Source organism: Colletotrichum fructicola (genome assembly GCF_000319635.2).
Source record: "Colletotrichum fructicola Nara gc5 chromosome Unknown KSG_Nara_v1_contig11, whole genome shotgun sequence".
Lineage (NCBI taxonomy): Eukaryota > Fungi > Ascomycota > Sordariomycetes > Glomerellales > Glomerellaceae > Colletotrichum > Colletotrichum fructicola.
In genome coordinates this window covers 1264267-1286273 of record NW_027094061.1, presented here as the reverse complement: position 1 = coordinate 1286273, position 22007 = coordinate 1264267, and the positions used below count along the sequence as shown (strand labels likewise).

Genomic DNA, 22007 nt, shown 5'->3' with positions numbered 1-22007 from the left:
TAATCGACTCCTTCACCCGGTTCGCAGCTGCAGAATTCTCGGGACCCACTCCGGGGCACGGAAAAACGTACGCCAAGGCTGCTGGCCCCACTGCCGCCCCCGGCCCCACTTCGGGCTCGGCCCCCGGGTCGAACTTCACAAGCCGACGGGACACCCGGAGCCCTAGACTTCCCAACCCTACACATCAACAGAAACAGGACCCTGACCTCCGCCTACTGGTCAGGCTCCCAGCTGAACATACCCCCACATCTAGGACCCTTGCCCCTCACACAGTCAAGATGGTAGTGACTAAGGAACTCAACCTACAGCCACAGGATCTCATAGAGGTCCGGCATATCGCAACTGGATTCTCCCTCAGGCCCAGGAACAAGGAGATCCAAGCTCTACTTCTACAAAGAGCCCCAGAAATCCAAAGCTGTCTTACAGCTGAGAAGGTTGAGGTGCCTACTAGGTGGTACCAGTATATTAATTGTCCCATACTGCCCGCTCTACTTTATAGGCCTTGATGGTAGTAGGGTTGGCATAGAGACGGAAATCAAGGAGGAGGTCCTCTTACAGACAAAACAGAGGCTCCTATCCTGGCGCATAACTCGAGCCCCTAACCCAGAGATAGCTACACAAAGCATAATTATTGCCCTCCCCCAAGAGGCCAGCGAAGGCTTCCGCCTTTTTGGCCAGTCAAGCCCTGCCCGCCTACTTCAACCGAGGAAGCAGGTCCCCAGACGACACTCCCCTGGCTGCCAGGGCTACCACTCAAACCGCTACTGCACCCGGCGGGCCCTTTGCGAGAACTGTGGCGAGCCTTTAGACACCCATGCAACTGGACCCTGTATGGATACGCCAAAGTGTGCCAACTGCCACGGGCCCCACCCAGCAGACTACAATAAATGCCCAGCAAGGCCTTTAGTAGTCAACGGACACCTTACCCTCCCTAGCCGGAAAGAACTAAGGCGGACCCGAGTAGCCGGCCAGAAGGCTTTTGAGGCTCTCTATACAGCAAGCCAGAACTTACAGGCAGACTCAACCCCTAGGCAGACACAGCAGCCTAGATCCAAACGCCCACGTCCCCTTACACCCACTCAGGACTCGATCACTGTAGCAGCGCTGCCGCCAAAGCCAATCTATCAAACCTACTAACAAATATATCAAACAATTGAAGCTATTCCCAACTGTCAATTAAACAATTTCTGACCCCCCCGATTTGATATATTGGGTTGATTTGGCTTGGCATATTATATAAGCATACATATAGCAAATAGGATGCCATTATCGCGAATATTCACGCCTAACACGGTCAGCTTTCTTTTTCTATATGCAGCACCATTAATCCTGGCAGCTCTAGGACGTTATTTTCTACCCTTCTGGCCAAATTTCCTCTTTAAATAATACTCCTGAGTGATCTGTGACTCCCAGATACGTTCGATATAGGTATAAAAGCAGTAGAATCGCCCTCTTTCAACGTCTCTTCTTCTTCTTCCTCATGCCTCATAAGCAGCCAGCATCAGCAACATCGCCAACATCCTAGGCTTGCTTACCTTTGCCATGATGACTTCAACCGTGCGTCAGCTACTCCCCCCCTCTTCCTCTTCCCCCTCTCCATGGCCCTATATAAGGGCGTCCCCATCCATCCAGGAAGCTCTTTTTCCCCAGGCACGATGATGTCTTGGTTCTTTCGATCAGCGGCGATGGCATCGCCGTGATAGAGAACCATGGATCATGATGGTGTTGTGCCTCCCTTTTCACACAAAAGGGGGATAATGCCACACTTTTGCTATATTTCCATGCCCCTCATTGTCCCCATCACCGTTGTCCTTAACTATCCCCTTGGAATACCCCAAAATGTCAGGGACCAAATACTCACAACTAACGATGCTATTCACAGATGTTATCCCCTACTCCATTGACCACCAACGCACTTCAACTGCTTCGATCCCCCCCAAGCGTCACCACTCAAGTGGCCAGCAGTCTCTCCATCGTCCTTCCCTCAAATCCATCTATCCTTGACCTCCCTACGATCACATGGCATAATAAGAGATACGTGGTTGAAGAGCAGCTGGCCCGTAAAGGAGGCAGGGGGAGGAAGAGTTGGATCAAGGACCATGGGGTCTTCCTTGTTGATCTTTGTGATGAAGGGCCAGCAGCTGGTGCTTACTGGTGCTGTCAACGATGTGATAGTAAAGGAAAGCCAGAGTTCTTTTCTGCCGCTGCTTCTAGCTCTGCTGCAGACCATCTTCGCAGGTATTTATATGTCTTCTGTTATGATTATTGCTAACTAATCTATATACAGATGCCACCAGATCACACAATGGGATCCTTCTTCCGATGACATAAGCTCAGGGGAAACTCTCTATAGCTCAGAGGATGGTACTCCTTTGTCAAAAAGGAGGAAGGTATCCCACGTACCCAGGGCCAAAGTGGCTACTGTCAGAGATCTCTGCCTCTCCATCATCATCACCAATGATCTACCATTCGACCACTTCCGAGACGACTTCGTCCAACAGCTTCTACGACTTCACAACCCCTCTCTGGTTGAAGAAGTGCCATGGGGCAGGACTGTAATGATGGACCATCTTCCTCTTTTTTTCACCAGGGGCCAAGCCTACGTTAAGGCCGAACTTCACAGTGCCCTCACCAAGATCCATATTGGGTTTGATCTGTGGACTTCACCCAACAACTACGCCTACCTTGCAGTTACTGCCCACTTCGTCAACAATATGGGCCAGCACAAGTCTCGTCTCATCGCCTTCAACCACATGAGTGGCGACCACAGTGGTCTCAACCTATCAAACAACATCTACGAGACTCTTCAGCAGTGGGAGATCACTAGCCAAGTGGGTGTGGTGGTCTGTGACAACGCCAGCAATAACGATACCTGTGTCTTCGCCCTCTTCAAGAGACTTAACCCCACGATGAATCAGCTCGACTGTCAGGCAAGGAGAATGCGATGCTACGGCCACATCCTCAACCTGGTAGCACGGGCTCTTCTCTTTGGTGCTGATCGCGAAGTCTTTGAGGCTGAGTCACTCTTCTACCAGACTGTCCACCATGAGGAAGAAGATCTGAGACTCTGGAGGAAGACTGGGCCAGTTGGCAAGCTTCGCAACATCGTGAAGTTCATCAGGGCTTCCCCTCAGCGATCTGAGCGATTCAGGAAAGCAGCCCAGGAAGTTGATGCTGGGTCAGACTTTGAGCTATTCGCCCAAGGGTCTAAGGAGTCACATCTCCTCCTCAACAACGAGACAAGATGGAATTCCACCTACCTCATGATCCATCGAGCTCTTCAGAAGAGGGCAGAGATTGAGACCTACGTCAACTGGGTTCAGGAGCAGGATGTTGCCACCAGGAGGATACCTGACGATGACCTCCTTTCTTCAGAAGACTGGAAAGTCTTGGTTGAGATTAGATCTATCCTTGAGCCTCTCTACCTGCAGACGAAGAGGACAGAGGGATGGGGTAAAGGGGATGGGCATGGTCGTCTCTGGGAAGTCATGACTGGCATGGAGTACCTCCTTGAGCATCTAGAGGAGTGGAAGAGTCTATACAACTCCATACTCCATCCTATTGATTCTCAACAGGAAGATGAGTCGTCTACGATCGATCTGACTGCTGATGAAGAGTCCCTACCATCACAGACTCGATCAGGGCGTCCCATTCGATCTTCAGTCGACAGTCAGACCCAGCCTCTTCAGGAATCTATACTTCCACAACATGTAAGGGAGGACTGTAGCCAACGTACTGCTCGATTCAGGGGTCTCTCTTCCTCGTACCAGGAGCATCTTTGTACTTCTGTTGAGTTGGCATGGCAGAAGCTCTCCTCCTATTATACGAAGTTAGAGGAGTCCCCTTTGTTTGCTGCTTCTGTTATTCTCCACCCTTCACTTGGTATCTCATACCTTGAGGCAGTCTGGGATGAAGGAGTTCAGCTTGAGTGGGTTCGTGATGCAAAGAAGGGGCTTAGGGATTACTTTGACCGCTGGTATAGGTCAGAGGAAGAGTCTGATGACCCTACGGCTGTTTTTGAGATCACACTTCCATCCCATGAAGACAGCCACTTCAGGCAATGGGTACAGAGTAAACGTGGTTGTGAGACTTCTCGACAGCAGGATGAGCTTGAGACATACCTCAGGCAACCTCCTCAACCCACAGGCGATCCTATTGAGTGGTGGAGAGACCATAAGTCAACGTACCCTCTACTTAGTAGACTAGCACTTGATGTGATGGCAACACCAGCTATGGCTACTGACTGTGAGAGGGCATTCAGTACTGCGAAGTTGACCTTGACGTCGCAAAGGCACTCAATAAAGCCTCAGACTATGGGTCAATTGCAGCTGACGAAGAATTGGCTAAAGGGCAGAGTTATGCCTGTGGGGAGTGAGGTTAGCTCATTGATGGGATCATGACCGGTTCTGAATAGCTTCATTTATTTCCTATTTAGGTAATCTGTATTGGCGGGTTTGGGTCACGTGTTCTATGGATTTGCTTTGTTATATTGGCCAACAGGGCAAATCAACCAATACTGGCGAAGGGGCAATCAAATCAGTCAAATCTTGGCGTTATTTGATTTATTGGCTTTAGCGGCAGCGCTGCGAGGTTCGTCGACGCTTGCCGCCTGCCGCCTAACAGAGCAAGTTATAGGGGCTCTCAGGCTGGTGGGTCGGGTCGCCCGGGTTGCCAATCTCAAACAGAAACAGCTGCATGACACATCACGAGTGTCGTCGGTCAAACCTGACCGCCTCGTCAAACGTGTGGTTTGGAGGATTGCCTTCCGCATCTGCCATTTCCCCATCGGCTGGGTGTTATGTTATGGACTGCGGCGATGCAGCTCAACTAACGAGACCCACTTCTACTAATGGAGCATCATACGGAGTAAGCAAGACTGCAGCCTGGCTTGTAGGCTTAGCAGCAACATACCGTCATCCACGGTATAAGTATTGGAACAGACGAGGAATCGCAACGTTGGAATGTTCCATTCATCGTGATAACCTGTCGCCCAGGCCGGCTCAGCAACATGAACATGAACTTCCTTGGAATCCTATGGCAGCAGTGGCCAAGCTTAAGCAGCATTCCGAGTCGTGTCGAACCGATTGATTATTCTAGCGCTGCCATCAAAGGACATCGCTCAACGGGCTCACGCTACATCCGCTATGAGATGAAAGTCTGCTATGTATCATCTACCGGCGCACGCGTCGACCGTTGGGAACCCGAGGGCTTTGTGCAGCTTGGAGCGCCGGAACTCCTCTACCGGTACTGGGAAAGCGTTGGGGGTCGGAAATGCGACGAGCACTGGTACCCCCTCCGGGTCATGGGCGATATAACGAAGCCCAAAGGCGGCAAACTTCTGGTGGTTCTCTGGGAAGGCTCCCCAGAGATGTCGGAAGAGCCTTATAAGCGAATGATCCGCAAGTTTCCCGAGCTCGTCAGGCATTACGAAGGCCAGAAGATGACGAATGCGGACTTTTCAGATGCGCACAGCCCGCATCTCCGGCGACAGCGGACAGCAGTCAAAGGCAAGGGTCGAAGGGGAGGTGGGCGCAAACGGGTCAAGCAGTTGAGTAGGACAGGCAGCAAAAAAGCTGGAGCGAAAAGCACTTTAGGCATGTAGGAGAAGCAATACATCTATGCGGGCATGCACAATTTCGTTCGACGACTTGTCACCAATTTCAAGCCGTCTTCCTCTGATTAAAGATTTTACTGTCAAATTTACAGGTGATGGTCACCACGGCGCGGTTACTGAGGAGGCGGAACAAGACGGATGGTGTTATGCCATTCTTTTAAACTGGCGCAGACGAGCTATGTACATATAATTCAGGCAGCTTGTTCATGGGGAGAGGGAACTGCACAAACAAACAGCTGTGATGTTTCTGTTAGAAACCAGTGCGGCAAGTCTGTTACAGCCTACTTTACTCATTATCACACCACTTAGACGCCGGATTGTCTTCCGCTCTTTTCAAGGCAGATCCAACCTTACTCAAGCAATCATATTGCTTTGCCTACACGCACATCGATCTACGTGATCCAGGGCGGCGAGTGTCTTTGCTGTAGTGGCGACCATCATCTGCGTTGTGCCTCTTCTACTGATAAGACATGGCGCATAGCTGAGAGAGAGGAGTCTGCTGACAGGTCCGTCACGCCGATTGGGCGACCCAGGGTGAAGTGGTACAAAAGGATCGGACGTGACCGGAAAGGTCTATAAAGGGTGATGGCAGTACCTCGTTCAGACGAGGTTAGGCCTAGCTTGCCGGCCACAAAGATGATCAGACTGATACGCATTCGAGGTCATACCATAGTGAAAGCAGCACTTAAGCGGAGTGAAGAAATAAGTCTTCTACGGTTACAGGTGAAGGCGATTGTTCTATTTCTCTGCTGTTACAGAAGGTGCGAATCAAGTTTTGTTTCCAAACAGCCGATGCGAGAATCCACAACCAATCCCAGACCAAATGCCGCAGCTGCCCTTTCGCCCAAGCACCGAGCATCCATCATTATCCATGCACGGTCATCCACTGGAATGCGGCAAAATCAAGTCAACCAAAATACCCAACCTCCGACCGGCTGCTGTCTGTATCTCCGGACTCGAGCTGAACTTCACACCGGCCCGCCGGTCGTCTGCCTTGTACTTCCGACAGTTTCGAGATGTAGAGAAGCAGATGCTGAATTTTTCTCTCCAAGTGTTGGTGCACGGCTAGCTGCGCCAGCGCTTGGTTTTGTCCCCCTCCACCCCTCTCTCCGTCACATGCTGCTTCAGAGTCGTGTGTTCCGTAACGCGTCTTTCTCATAGCTCCCAAGACTTCGTTGAGATTGTCTGGGGGGGAGCTGAAATCGCCATTACCCAGCAAAGGAACCTCATAAAAGGCGTCGCTAATTGAGTTGGCAGCCATACTAAGAACTATGTGTAATAGGCGATAAGTGAAATGATGAGGCTATGCTCAGCTGCTAGTAGTGGTGTTATAGAGAAGAGACGGCGGAACTTGCAGCATATTTATTTCTTGGGGTACACGGCGTGCTGCCGACTGTGATGCGGTTCATCAACAGCAATGAATCGGCTGCCGCTGTTCCTGAGAGTGAACATTGGACGTCTAGGTGTAGTGCGTCGTTATAAGCGGCTGTTGGTTATAGCTATGGTGTTTGTTCTTTGATAACCCTATTGATATACCGGTTGCAGCTGGCCTTTTCTTACTGTAACGACTGGCTGACCCCCTGCATCCATACGCACAATCCGGGCAAAAAAACGGACTCCTTGAGACGGTAGCTATAGCTAGGTTAAGCATAGCCTAATTATGAAAGCTGATTTTACCAGTAAAGAAAAAAAAAAGAAAACCGAGAAGCAACAGAAACTGAAGAAGCATAGACTTATCATGTCCGTATTCGCCCATACATTCTTTTCAGCAGGCTTGGCCAACTTCCATAGCTGACAACGTGGACAGCAGACAGTCTAAAAGTGATGTGCCAGTCATAAACGGTCAGAAAGCCCGCAATCTCGCTTCTCCATTGGGTCCGTCCACTTCGTGCATCAGAGGTGACAGTGGCTGTGGATTGCTGGTGGGGGCACTGAACTGTTTGGGGCATGGTGTGTTATACCGGGTTACACCGGGTTACGCCGGGTATGCCGGGCTACGTATGCCGCAGGAACCTAAGCCCTAAACAGATACAAAAGTGGATCAATAGGATCTCCACTCTGTGTCACATCCAATCAACGCCGAGACGGGGCAGGGGTAGGAAAGAGCTAATACGCACGTGTTTGTATAATGGCGTGACGGACCCACTTATGTTAAATTCGACCACATTCGTTCCAACAGAATCAAATCAACATAGCGCACCTTGCGGCATCCATTAAGGTGGTTATAAATAAGGATCTGCGATATTGTATGAGCAGGGGCACGCCATCTAAGTTGGCCCTTGGACATGGTTAGCAAGATTGACCAGCCATCCAGCTAGCGCAACTACGCCGGGTCTCGGCTGTACACTACAGATTGGAGCACTTACAATGACACAATTTGACAGATGCATGCCGTAACACAGTGACAAACATTCTTCAATAAAGTGCTATGTACATTTGACTCGACGAACGTTTTTAATGACTAAGCATGACATCTGATGCCGCAGCGAGCCATGGTACCGCTGTCTATAAGGAGAATTGAAGGGTATTTAAGTATGAGTAGCTCAAGAGGAAGCTATACCCCCATGGCGGAACTACTCGTTGCAGGCGCTGTATCCTTACTGGTTTCGTTGCTGGTCAACATTCCAAATCACGTCCGCCTTCGACGGCAAAATGTCTTGGTTACCTCTACAGTGCGGGCCATGTCCGACTGGCACCAGACGGTTGCCAACATGAATGCCCAGTTGCACTCAGTCAAGCCGTCTCATCACGGTAGGGGACGCCGAACTGAGGGCATTTCACCCAAGAGAAAGCTGCCGCCGCGGAAATGCAGGCGCCGCTGATCTACGGGCTAGGGACCATTGGACGGACGAAGATCTAGAGTGGCAATCGAAGAAACGGGTTGCGCGCGCCCAGCGGCTGAGGTCTCTGGTCTAGTTGTTAACTTGCTACATACAAATTTCTTGGTCCTAATGGTTTTATTCACCCTATATAGCAGTAAATGTTGGTCTTTTTATATATCGCAATTATTTAAATTGGCTTAGTCACAATGTTTCTAACTCATCCGTTATGCTATTACGTGTAAATAGGATAGAATAGAAAACCTTTGTGAGTGTTGCTCACCTACGGTGTTATTCTAGCGCACCTATTGATGCTCAATAGCCTGCTGTTGGTCCTTCAAGCAATGTTTCAGGATCCAAGGGTGCGATTGCACTTCTCGTAGCGAAATTCTTTCGCTTGGTTTGATCGCCAGTAGCTGATGTTGGTGAGTATCAAAAAACCACATACTATGAGAAAATCGGACTTACTTGTTTCATTAAGTCATGGGCCTCCGGGCTGAGGAACGTCGGGATAGCTAAGTGAGTGCCACATGGTGCTGTCGGGCTCATCCTTTGGATACGTTCGATATCGAGCCGTGGAGCCTCTCCAATACCAACGAGAAGCTCGTACATGAGAATGCCTAGGCTCCAGATGTCCACTCCTTCGTCATAGTATCCACCATGCATGTGAACCGTGAACATCTCAGGGGCCAAGTATGCGGGCGTGCCGCAAACAGTGTCTCTACCCTTACCCAATACACTACATCCAAAATCCGCAATCTTGATCTCATGATGTAAGCCAATGAGGATGTTCTCCGGCTTGATGTCCCTATGAGTGATACGCCTTTGATGAAGGTAATCGACGGCAAATGCCATTTGCGCCATGTACTGTGCACACTTGTCCTCGTCGAATGGACCTTCGCTTTGTATGTGATCGTATAGATCTCCTTTATCAGTGTACTCTAAGACTAAGTAGACGTTCTGAGAGTCATGGAAATGGCCGTACAAGCGTAAGATACTTGGATGACGCAGGTTCTGTTGGCATTCGATTTCATAGAAAGCCCTTTCCTCGGCTTGGAGCACGTAAAAGGCCTTCTTAGAGAGGATTTTTAATGCGCAAATAAACCCGGTTGACTTTTCTCGGGCGACGTAGACCCTGCCGAATTTCCCTTCTCCAAGTAGACGTTGGATGCTAAACATCTTTCTGTGGAGCGGCTTAGATTGTGGGGGGTAGGCCATAGTCATCTAGCGTAAGTGTGTTATTGCTTTATAGGGACGGGTTGCAGAACTGTCTTGTTGGGTACAATATACACCAACAACAAACGCGGAAAGCGCTTAGATAGAACCGTAATAGTACGTATTTCCTATTATATATATAGGGTGAGCTTTTTAATATAATATAACAAAAGTAATCATTTAAACTTAGTTAATGCTGTGGAGCCTTAATGTCGTCCAAGTACGTAAGTCACTAGTCTAATAGATATATAATGCTAATGAATTAACTAAGGCTATGGTAAGCAATAATACCGTTATAGACTATTTGACTTTTACTAAATTATTGCGTTCCTACTACTTGCTGTAGGACTATTTAAAGATCAACAGTGTGACTCAGTGACACAGGCTATGCCTACTTTACACTCTATATTACATTGCTTGAACGATTTGAAACTCCAACCTTGGATGTGCGACATAACCAGCAAGATTCATGACCTTATTATTTCTTCAACTTTGTGTTGATGTGGTGATGAGAGCTTTGAAGACATCTGGCTTTCACGCTGACTGTTTTGAGTTTCTCGGTTCTGTATGTTGTTGAACCACGTATTGAAGGCATTTAGAAAACTTTGAAGGACGCTTTGTAGGATAGGGAAATGCCTAGCATTCGGAAAATAATTCATCAACGGCTGCGCCATCGCGACCGTCACTATGCCCAGATTAGAGCTTTCCAACGCCGCCATGATCACAACTATAGAAGCCCAGAACTTGAAAAGGGGAAGCACGTGACGTATAACACAATCCAAAACGCTCAACAGTATGATGAAGAATAAGATGATGAGTAGAGAACGCGCCGCCATATCGCTGAATAGAGATAGTTGAGTTCTACGCCTTTAAGTACACGCCTGTAACTTTGGCTTCATAAGATAAAGCACCTACAGCCTCGATCAAGCTGAAACGAGACATATAAAGTAGTCAATAAAGGGTTACATATTGTTCGGTCAACAGTACTATATTGTAATTAGTAATAGACTGTGTTGATATAGTGCAAATGATAAATAAACTAAGTAACGCCTATAGTTGAGTAACGCAACTATAGAGCATCTCTAGAGCTTTTACGGTCTACTATAGACTTATCTATTTATAAGTATATAAGTACTTATTAATGTGAAAAGCATTGTAGACGTTGGTGATGTTAGTAAAGGATTCCGTCTAGTAAAAAGGAACGGTATGAACTTGGTAGTACTAAAACTTAATAAGTGGGAAAGTAGGAGGCTTCGTTTTTGGAGTATATCACCGTTTGAAGAGAGTTGAAATTAGACCACCTAGTTCTCACTGTTATCGTCGTCGCGCAAAAGGATGTCTTCGCTTGATCTCGAGATTGTTAGGTTGATTGCGTCGCTAGACGAAGACTCGAACGCTGGAGTTCCCAGCCTTCGTCATTCCTTACGAAGGTGAAAAGACGTTCTAATGCGTTGCGTGGGCTCCAATGCAAAACCAGAACTTGCCCATGTTGCTCTGACGGAAGTGTGGGCTCTGTCTCGCTGGCTAGACGATGTCAGAGCCCTGCAGCTGTCTTCTTCGATTGCTGAAGGTCCCCGTGCCACGTCATGGACAAACGCCGATCACCAAGACGAGCTTCTGCGGATATGGGGTATTGAACTTTACGAAGGTGCCATAGGAGTTGCCGCAATTTTGGATGTCCCCATGCAGAACAACGATTGGGAGACAGTGTCTCGGCGACCTTGCATGGTATCAGCTCACAAGCGGGATAGAAACTCTGAAGTGAGCGTCGTGGGAATTCTCGGAACTGAGATTGAGAGTGAAAATGTTGAACTTGTGGATTGCGACGGAAGCTTGGGTCGATTTGAGCCTTTGCATGGTCAGTGGTACCGTTGATAAGGAGGTCTACCTTATTTGGTAGAACAGTGATGACTGATTGTTATCAAATGCGGCGAAAAGACGAACAAATCTATGTTGATTAATATACAGACTACTCATATAAGAGTTGAAGCCACCCTGTCAGGGATCAAACGGCTAGCTAGAGAACGGATATGCCGCCAGTATAGAAAATGGTGGAAGCAAGAGGCAACACCCCGCTATACCCAACTAGGGCTTAAGGCTTCCCTCGCCTGCCCCCCTGAACTAGCCCTGCCACGGGCTATACTCCATCATCTCCTAGCAGCCCGGTCAGGCCATGGAGACTTCGAACAATACCATCAACGCTTTAACCATACAGAAGCACTGCTTACCTGCTCCTGTGGGGAGGCAAAGGAGGTAGACCACCTAGTCTACTGCCGAAAGTCCTTAGTGAGGAGGCTTCAGTGGCCTACCCTCCACCCCTCTAGTTCACAGGAGCCTATAGGACCATTAGGATCTCTTGATCGGTACTACAAGGGGCTAATCACTGATCATGAAGGCTTCCAGGCCTTTCTCTGCGTGACAGACTTCTTCCAGAGGATCTGCCCGCGGTACTAGGGCCTAGGTCTGAACCTAGGCCTTAGTAACGAACCCCCTCCTCGTAGAGGAACTGACGAGCATAACTGAACTAGGGAACCAGCGGGAACTAGGGACGGATAGAACACGTAGTAGCCTATAGGCAAGATTTGGACGACGTTCGGAAGAGGCGTGTACTTTAGAGTATATAGCTTGAGCCTGCGGCCCTTCACGCCATATACCCTTCGGGAGGTCGGCCGCAAGGGCGGTTGCGCCCTTGCCGCCTCGGCGTTAAATACAACAACAACAACAACAACAACAACAACCGCACCCATATCTAACAAAGTCGTAGAAAGCGCACCTCACCGGCCGAGAATGGAATCCCCTTCTACCACAAGATTGGGGTCTGGCTCCTATGGTATTGTTTACAAGATGAAGGGTCAGCCTGTCGCGCGGAAACACATGCCTCTTCCAGAATCTGGCGGGCTATCGCCTGAGAGTCTCAGAGAAATTGGCTGCCTCCGACGGATCCAGAACTATCCTACTGAAGCCCGCAAACATTGCATTCATCTGCTCGCCGTCCAATACACTCAGAACGAGCTTGTGGTGGACTTGCCCTTCATAAGGGAGAACCTGAGACAGCGTCTACAGCGGTCTCCGCCCGATTTCTCTCTTGCGGTTTCGTATTCCGACCAGATTCTGCTGGGCCTACGCTTTCTACACGACATTGGAATCGTCCACCGTGACCTCAAACCCGACAACATATTGATTTCTGAGGATGACTGCGTGAAGATTTGCGACTTTGGTCTGTCATACTGCGCTAGCGGATCTGAGGCCAGAACTCCTGTGGTATGTTTACAGAACCTCGTACAGGCCCTCGTGGTGCTGCCTCACGGTGTAACACTCGGTAGGTATGCACGCTATATTATCGGGCTCCAGAGCTGCTGATGGCGGGTGCGTTCGAATCGCAGGATGCCAGCACTCGGTACGGCTCAGAGACTGACTTTTGGTCTGCCGGCTGCATTATTCGGGAACTGGTCGTCCGTCAGGGCGAAGAGTTCCGACCAGCTAGGTCGTGCTGGCCTCCTCGCAGCAGTTCGAATCGTCCGCTCTATGCTATCATGAGGTATGCGACAGGCAATCTTGACCTAGGGCGGAACATCTGACAAGGAGAAGGAAATTCCAGTTTCCATGCGTTGAAGGCTGTGCAGTCGACCGTAATACAGCCGTCAGATTTTGTGCCTCAGACGCGGAAATGCCGGAGACCTTCACCTCATCTTATCTGACCAGCCCGCTTCTTGCCATCACCAGGGTTTGTTTTGTCATGTCACTATTGAGACAGTTGCTTACTTGGCGCAGCGCCTTCTGACTCCCAGACCTCAATCTCGCTGGACGGCTCGAACGGCCGAAGAAGTGCTAGAACTGTACTACAAGCCCCTCTTGCACCCCGCTAGCCAAAGTGTACGGTGATCCTCATGATTTGGAGCTGCTCTATGCGTGAGAGCCCTCCGGCGAGCCATGCCCTGACTTCATAATGGCTACCCGGAGAGACTGGGATTCAGGTCAGAGTCCTCTGTTGCTTCGCTTGTCTTGCTTCCAGTTTCCTTTAGAGTTCCCCTATCGCCTTTTGGTAAAGCAGGAAGACGTCCTGCAGTGTCAAACTTGCTTCCTGACTCAGCCTGGGACCGGAGATGTGGACGTATGCCCGTTGCGCGGCATTGTCGGTCCCTATGCAACACTACGAAGGAAAAAGTATCTCTGGAAGAACCAAAAGCGGCACGGAATCTATTCACATGGCCGCGGTCATGATAAGTTCAGCATCGCCGCTCACTGCTTCGCATTAAGTGCAATAAACCCAGAGAATCTTACCTCATTCCGACCATCGCGAAATGAGGCACACGGTTTCATGCCATAGCGATATGAAATGCATTCCCAGTCATTGCATTAATCATACGCTGCGAGTGGTCACCTCAAGTTAGATACACTGGCGGCGGCTTTCGCCAGGCTTCTCAGAGCCGAAGTGGTTAGGTCAGTAGCTATTAGATTCGTGATAGGGAAATGCGGCACGGTCTCCTCCACCGCCCCTGAGCGAATGGAATATCCTCTTTCATACTTCATGTGTGCAACTGTCGTCTAATGAACGCTCTTATGTCATTGCACCTGTTGTATGCCTCACGAGAACGGAGGGTCGTGTCGGGTGGTGTGATGGTTACTGCCAAGCAGTAGCACACTTCATGTGACAGGGGAATCAGTCAACATATTCGAAACCTAAGGCCGCCTTCCGCATTGAGACACCCTTTTTGTACCCACAACCACATCTCGTTTGCATTGATGCTTGCGCACTACGTAGGAACGTCTGTATTCCATCAAGCACGCAGCTTTTCTAGACTCGACTCACGCTCGAAGCCGATCGACATGGACTTTCCCATACCTAGCATCCGCCTTTCAAGATACTCGCTCTTCTTATCTGGGTCGCAATCTGGGTCCCGGAGAGCGAAATACGGGAGCCTTCGCAAGAAAACAGGAACTTCACCTATTGGGTACAACAAGACCCATGTGGTCAAATTGCCCCTACCAGCCCTGCCATACATTCCAGAGAAGGATGACATCGTCTCCTTCATTGAGAAATAGCAACAGTGCGCGACAGCCTCCCGGCAGTACTTGATACATATGGCCAGAAGGAATGAGCCAGGCTGCCTTGCGATAAGCCAGCTGCAATGGACGTGCGAGCAGGTCATGTGCCAATGGGAAAGATGTTTTCAACGCGTATTTCCGGGTCTGGGGAACCCTGTGGAAACGAGTATGGTTGTCCCGGACCTCAGATCGCCGATATGGGACGTGTTTCTCGACGAGGGGACCTTTGCGCCAACTGTTGGCGATGTGGATTAATCGGTTTCTCGTAGTCTAATAACAGACGTCCACGCTTTCTTGCTTATTTCCTCTGCACACCAGATGGCTGCTCCCGACTAGTTCTACCGTACATCCTCGTAACTAAATCGCAGGGCAGCGGATCGTCATGCATCCGATCGAGCACGGCGGCCTCCTTCGCATCTAGTGTTTGCGCAACTAAAGCCAGCAAGCCGTCAGGCCCATTGGATCTTTCTAAAAACCGATGCTGATGACTCTGTTAGTGGAAATCGAAGTTGCGGTCGGTCAACAAAGCGTACCTGTCTGTCGGGCAGAGTCTGTTCATGGTGTTTCAACAGGAACTCTCGCGCAACGAAACTTAGGGGCAGCCGCTGTGGCCATGGCCAGATCCAAAGAATCACATCGTCGTATACTCCAGACCAATATTGCTCAGCGTCGGCCACGGCATCGACGGCCGGTTGGAAACAAACGTTCAGCACTGTGCGCTTTAGACACAACTTCTAGGAACTCAATGAAACTCGTCGCGAAGCACCTATCTTGACAACGCCGCAACGCGTGACGCGGATAGACTCTATGGGAAATTGGATCTTCTCAGCCACCACATGGTGAATGCCATCAATGACCTAGCAAACAGCTCAATACCATCGTACAGCCGAAGATGGCCACTGGGTCTGCTCACCTGCGACAAGGCGGAAGCGATGTGGATCTCATTTATCATCGCAAGCTCTTGCAGCCCGACCTCGAGCTGTTCGTGTACGAGGAAGACGACCTGAGATTGTTGGAAGATGCTGTATATTGCGGCAACATTCTGATGAGCAATGCGCCTAATCCCGTCAAGGCTCTGGAGCCACGTCAATCGGCAAACGGCGAGTTCTTTGCTGCGACGGTGTCGAACCAGGCAGGGCTCATCATCGACAGAGGGCTCCGTCAATTTCTCGTACTCATCTTCGACGCGGCGTTCTATGTGAACCAACACAAGGCGCTTCGACGGAGCCAAAGACACTTGAGTTGTTGCCTTCATTTGGATACGAGGTGCAGATATGGCTTCACCAGAATGGTGCCGAACCGTGGGCAGATATGCGCACTGCTCACCAATAAGAGCTATGTAAAGGACGCTATACGACATATTATAGAACCTAAAGATAGGTTCCGTAGTCCTATTGAGGGAATCTGATTTGAGGGATGGCTTCTTTCGACGTCACACTGCTACATCTTGTCACCCGGGTTCGCGTGACTACGGCGCTGCCCTTTTGTCGTGTTTCGCGCTCATTAAAGGAGAGGATATAGACTGATAGTAAGAGTCAGTATCGAGTCGATAGGATCTACTGAAAAGACGAATACAGTCATGAAAAACATCGATGCGACCTGTTCAACAGCGAAAGCGAGGTGTAGTCTGTTTCTACATGCTCGTAAAACGGATAATGTGGCCGGAAAATCGCGACGATGGGAGAAACATCAAGTTACCTGAGGCTCCTGTTATATCACAAGTGTGACGAGAGGCTAACGGTCACTACCTCAAGCCTCAACCCTCAATCATAGAAAATGAAAGACCTAGTCACCCGTACCATTGCCTTATAAGCGAACAGATCCCGACAATGTCTTGGTATTCACTTCTTGCTCTCGTTAGGATGCATTATCACCATGGACACATCAAGCCCAGTTCCGACCCCGGTCGATCTACGCTGCTCGCTATGCTCCCAACGCGCCATGTTCGCCCTGACGCTAGCTTGTTGTCAGAGCCTCATCTGCGGATACTGTAAGTCGGACGACAACCTTTGAACCAAGCCAAATCGACTCACAAAGTCTACGTAGGCACAAACAATCGACACGCAAAATGCCTGGTGTGCGAGCAGATGACCGCGGACGAGCCGACGCCCGACATGGTCACCCGCAAGAAAATCTTGAGGTTCTTAAGAGAGCGTCTTAGTGCACTCGAGCGGTAGCCCACATCATACTCATATCTCGATAGCTAAGCGCACAGTGTAATGCAAAGAAAACCCAGACGCCTGGCGTGATAAGCCATACATAGTCAAATGAGTCACGCGCGTGCGGATGACTTTCTCCTAAAGTATATAAGCATCTCGAGACGTGAACATCAATAATGAAGATTGTAGACATGAACAGCTTGAACGTCACTGTGTGGGTGTGCTTCCTACTTCTTTTCCTCTTCTACGTCGCGCCTGGCTGGGATACCGCCCAGCATTGCTCCTTGTTGAATGTGAGGACCCTTGAAAACCAAGTTCTTGGGCGCCGCCTCGGCCTGTCTAACATGTCAGCAGGTAGGACCTACCAGATATACAGGCAAGAGACCTAATTATTAAGGCCTCAACTAAGCCTATACGATGGTTAGGGGTCTGGTTTGATAAGAAACTCACCTTCGGGCACCACGTCGATATAAAGGTAGCAGCAGCAAAGAAGGTGGCCCAGTTCCTACGGCACATATCAAACACCAAAGGGGGGCTCCCAGCCGCTGCTGCTCGCCGAGCTGTTATTGCCTGTGTCCTCCCAACAGCCCTATATGGAGCTGAGACCTGGTATGCAGGTTAAAGAGACAAGCCAGGAACAGCAGCACTACTACTGCTAGTAGTAGCACTAATAACCAGGCAGCCACTATTAGTACAAGGCAGAAAGGCCTGGTAAGGAGGGTAGAGAAGGTTATGACAGCAGCAGCAAGGGCTATCCTACCTGTCTGGAGGACCACACCAACCAGCAGCCTCCTCCGAGATGCCGGTCTACCAACAGCAAAAGTAGCCCTTGAAGCAGTACGCCCACGCTTTGCTACACGCCTACAGAAGGTTGACCAACAGCACCCCTTAGTCCCTAGGCTTCTACAGCTAGGGCGGCAGGAAACAAGGCTACAAATAACAGCAGCCCTTCTACCTAAGTGCCTAAGGCCGTTACTCCTACAGCCACAGTACCACTCAGGATCACGAGACCCTACAGCTGGCCAGGGCAAGGAGGAGGCAGCTAAAGCGTTTCAGGAATGGGTCAAGACTGTGCCAGACAACCATACGATCATCTACTCAGACGGCTCTAAAGCCCCTAATGGGGCTACAGGATTCGGCTTTGTTATCTACCGCGGCAACAAACGGATAGCCCAAGGGTGTGGCCGTCTCAGCATCGCAGAAGTATTTGATGGCGAGGCAGAGGGGGCGAGGGCAGGGCTCCGAAGGGCCCTCTTTACCTCCCAAGGCCAGCCTATACATATCTGTATTGATAACACCAGCGTCGACACCAGCATAGGAAATGGTGGAGGCAAGAGGCAACCCCCCGCTACAATCAACTAGGGCTCAAGGCTACCCTTGCTTGCCCTCCTGAACTTGCCCTCCCTAGGGCTACCCTTCATCATCTCCTTGCGGCCCGGTCAGGCCACGGAGACTTTGAACAGTATCATCAACGCTTCAACCACACAGAAGCACTGCACACCTGCTCCTGCGGGGAGGCTAAAGAGGCGGACCACCTGGTCTACTGCCGTAAGACACTAGTGAGGAGACAACGGTGGCCTATCCTCTACCCTTATAGTCGAAGGGAGCCTCTAGGACCTATAGGCTCTCTAGAGCGTTACTTTAAGGGGCTAATCATCGACTCTGAAGGCTTTCAGGCCTTCCTTGACGCGACAGACTTCTTCCTGAAGATCTGCCCGCGTTACTGAGAGATAGGACTTAACCTATCCTCTTAACAACAGACTACCTCTAGCTATTGGGAAACCAGATTGTCATAACGGAACTAGGGCACCAGTGGGAACTAGGGATGGACTGAACACATAGTGGCCCTCGGGCAAGACTTGGAGGACGTTAGGAAGCGGCGTGTACTACAAAATCAATAGCTAGAGCCTGCGGCCCTCCACGCCACATACCCTTCGGGAGGTTTGCCGCAAGGGCGGCTGCGCCCTTGCCGCCACGGCGTTAAATACAAAACAAACAAAACAAACAAACAAACATGTCAGCAGGTAACGACGACAAACCTAGTGAAGAACGTTAGCGACGCATTTGATGTCTTCGATAGAGAGAGCAAAGCCAGCGACGGCTGACCATTCCCGACGAGATTTCCGATCCCCTGAAATCCATCGCCACCAAAGCCGGGGCACACGTGGCCACGGTGGTCGCGTCGGCGGACAAGGCCATCAGCACGGGCGCCGTGGGGCTCATGGATGGCCTGAACAGGTGGCGCGATGCCGTTCCCGTCTATGTCTGTCTGCAGACCCGGGGCGTCTGGCAGCTGGGGTACCCCAACGACACGACCGAGTTCGTGCCGTACGGGGAGCTGAACATGTCGCAGACGCTCCGGGTCACAGCGCTGGAGGATCTGTGGCAGGCGGCCCGGCTGTTCGTGCCCGGTCTGCCGGAGGACGTGTTGTTCGAAATGGACAGCGCGGATCTGAGCGCGCTCGGCGGGGTGGGCATTGCCCCGTACTGGCTCTTGTCGTTTGTCCTGGTCGGCACATGTACGGCCGTCTTGTTGTCGAATATTCTCCCGCAGGGTCTGATCCTGCTGTGTATTCCCCGCATCTTGACGGTCGCTCTTCTCTGCATTGTGTTATGCGTCGCCTTAGCTTGCATGGCTCTCTGCCTTTCTCTTCCTCCGCTAGCCGGTAAGGTGTTATCAGTCTTTGGCGCGAACGTAACGGTGCAGCCGGGTATAGCTCAATGGCTTTCGGTGGGGGCGGTTGTTTGGACGTGCATGTGGGCTCTTCTCCAGTGTGTTTGTTTGTGAGCGTCGGGCCTGCTGGTGATGGGATCAGTCTGTTGGTAGTTATGAAAACATATGTTAGAGATCCTCTCCACAGTCTCATGCAGGAAGCTTTCCCGTTGTCTGGCAACCAACGAATTTGTGCGTGCAACGAAATGATGAACAGGTTTCCGGTATTGAGAGCGACAAACCGCGGTGGAGCCACGCGTGAAGGTGGGCATCGGCGGTGAAGGAGGCCAAACTGGCTATGGCTAACTAACCAGCGCTGGTCTTTCTACACTGGCTCATGCGGCCGGCCTTCGTCAATCAAGAAGGAAAACAGGGTTGGTAACATTGACAAGAGTCGGCAAAGAGCAGCATCTGTCCATATATTACGTTGCGGTCCCACTCCATGAGGTGACCTGCTTTTCTCTCACTAAATGTAGTAGGTGAGACCTTTACCTCATTTCATCGCCTTCGCTATGTTGCCGGTCACGGATCGCAAAGCTCGCCCGGGATATCTGGCGGCCCATTCCGCTCAAGAGGCCGGTTCCCAAGACCACCACAGAACCCTCGACGGCACTGGCCGAGCAACAGGATCCGCAGGCAATCGTATCCAGCCAGAAACGTTGCTCGCCTGCCGTGTATGCTTCCGTATATGCTCGAGACGTGACGCGCCTCCCACCCCCGTCCCATCGCCGCAGCTTGTCCCCTTTGGAAGGGGCCAACGACAGTACGCCAGCGGTAAGCGCGGGGTACCACTCCCGACTATACGCGAACTAGGACTCGACCAGTTTCTTGCCAAGCCGCCCAAAGTGAGCGCTTCATGGCAAGGACAGAACGAAACCCCGGATACGGCTCTTTGGGACCTGCAGCTTCGACCTGAGCTGGGTCAAAAACGCCGCTCGCACCCGTGCGCGAAGTACACGGTGACGCAGAAAGCGTATATTGACAACCTACTTGGCAGCCTTGGCAGCGGCGAATCGAGCAGCTTGATAGAAAGAAAATCCATACAGAGATATCCTCGGCCCTGCCGCACGCAATATGGTTTTCAAATTGTGTGCCATAACGTCCCACACCCAAAAGCGGGACACCCCCATAAGCGGGACACCCAAAAATGCCTCGCTAAAATTTCTAAACTTCAACTTCAATCCTGAATAGCTTTATCAATTTTATAACTATTATCTATATCTTTCGCATAGATCTTTCCTCAAGTCTTATGAGCCAGTATACCGATAATGAGGTCACCAAGACCCTTCAAGCTATAGCAACTGGCCAAAGCCTCCGAAAAGCCGCCCAGGAACATGGTGTCCCAAAGTCTACTCTTGCGCGCCGAATGCAAGGGGCTCAGTCAAGAGATACAGCCTACTCCGACCGTCAAAGACTCTCTACAGCCCAGGAAAGCCATCTAGCTGAATGGGTTCGGATCCAAGCTGCCCTAGGCCTCCCACCAACACATCAACAACTTAAGGAATTCGCTGAGCTTATTCTTCAGAACCAAGGAGACTCCCAGCCTCTTGGAAAGAACTGGATTCAGTCTTTTATCAAGAGGAACCCATCCGTAAGGGTCCAGAGAAGCAGAGCAATTGATTCCCAGCGTATCAATGGAGCCTCGACTAATGTCATAAGGCAATGTTTCAAGCACCTCGCCATACCTGAGATCATGGCTATAAAACCCTCCAACCGATACAATATGGATGAGACTGGCATTCTTGAGGGCAGGGGATCTAATGGTCTGGTCTTAGGATCAACTGAGACACGTTCTATTCGAAAGAAGCAGCCTGGATCTCGAGCTTGGACATCTCTCATCGAATGTATCTCTGCAACTGGCAAGGCACTGCTGTCACGGTCTATGGACCGGTGTTCGGCCTTCGGCAAGACCCTCAGCCACGACTCATTGGACCCACCAAATCCAATGGCGCATTCGCTAGAAGGTTCCAGGAATATCGACAAGGTCAATGGCAAGGTTATAAGAATGCCCAGGAAATAGGGAGGATACGGTTCTGTTTCCTGTTCTTCAAGAAGATTTATTGTACTCGTAGTAGTAGGCTAGACCAATGGCATCGACCTCGTCCTAGACCCTTACAACTGCCTCCACTTGTTATATACAAGGGCAAGAATGTCCAGCAGCAGTGGTTCCCTCTAGATCTAACGCCATATGAATCCTGGAAGTTCACAGCCACAGAAAACGGGTGGACTTCAGACTCTACAGCTGTTGAGTGGTTTACTGAGGTCTTCATCCCTTCAACCCAGCCAGGGGACCCCTCAGAGGTCAGATTATTGATCTTGGATGGTCATGGAAGCCATGAAACTACTGCTTTTATGTATAAATGCTTTAGGAACAAGATACACTTGCTGTTCTTACCAGCACATGCGTCACACGTCCTTCAGCCGCTTGATCAGTTGGTCTT

General features: G+C 50.4%; 6 protein-coding genes across 6 annotated transcripts; 5 read left to right on the top strand and 1 right to left on the bottom strand.

Annotated features, from left to right (window-relative positions):
- Positions 1–1542: 1542 nt before the first annotated feature.
- Positions 1543–4302, top strand: TRA1-4 (putative AC transposase; the record flags this gene model as incomplete). Its single annotated transcript, XM_066153636.1, has 4 exons — positions 1720–1722; positions 1883–2238; positions 2288–4245; positions 4292–4302. The coding sequence occupies 4 exons, from the start codon at positions 1720–1722 to the stop codon at positions 4300–4302; spliced, it is 2328 nt and encodes a 775-aa protein (XP_066006756.1).
- Positions 4303–5008: 706 nt separating this feature from the next.
- On the top strand, positions 5009–5602 carry CGGC5_v016887 (uncharacterized protein; the record flags this gene model as incomplete). Its single annotated transcript, XM_032027473.1, has 1 exon — positions 5009–5602. One exon carries the CDS (start codon positions 5009–5011, stop codon positions 5600–5602), a length of 594 nt encoding a protein of 197 aa, XP_031876158.1.
- A 6890-nt stretch (positions 5603–12492) lies between these two features.
- Positions 12493–13530, top strand: Cdk4 (Cyclin-dependent kinase 4; the record flags this gene model as incomplete). Its single annotated transcript, XM_066153635.1, has 4 exons — positions 12493–12909; positions 12972–13186; positions 13237–13372; positions 13420–13530. 4 exons carry the CDS (start codon positions 12493–12495, stop codon positions 13528–13530), a joined length of 879 nt encoding a protein of 292 aa, XP_066006755.1.
- A 1462-nt stretch (positions 13531–14992) lies between these two features.
- CGGC5_v016885 (uncharacterized protein) lies at positions 14993–15949 on the bottom strand (the record flags this gene model as incomplete). Its single annotated transcript, XM_066153634.1, has 4 exons — positions 14993–15175; positions 15228–15406; positions 15461–15551; positions 15608–15949. The coding sequence occupies 4 exons, from the start codon at positions 15947–15949 to the stop codon at positions 14993–14995; spliced, it is 795 nt and encodes a 264-aa protein (XP_066006894.1).
- A 620-nt stretch (positions 15950–16569) lies between these two features.
- Positions 16570–16871, top strand: CGGC5_v016884 (uncharacterized protein; the record flags this gene model as incomplete). The annotated part of the gene is made up of 2 exons (XM_032027474.2): positions 16570–16684; positions 16741–16871. 2 exons carry the CDS (start codon positions 16570–16572, stop codon positions 16869–16871), a joined length of 246 nt encoding a protein of 81 aa, XP_031876172.2.
- Positions 16872–18867: 1996 nt separating this feature from the next.
- On the top strand, positions 18868–21586 carry CGGC5_v016883 (uncharacterized protein; the record flags this gene model as incomplete). The annotated part of the gene is made up of 6 exons (XM_032027475.2): positions 18868–18877; positions 18938–19548; positions 19881–19940; positions 20046–20518; positions 21092–21157; positions 21226–21586. 6 exons carry the CDS (start codon positions 18868–18870, stop codon positions 21584–21586), a joined length of 1581 nt encoding a protein of 526 aa, XP_031876150.2.
- Between the last annotated feature and the right edge of the window lie 421 nt (positions 21587–22007).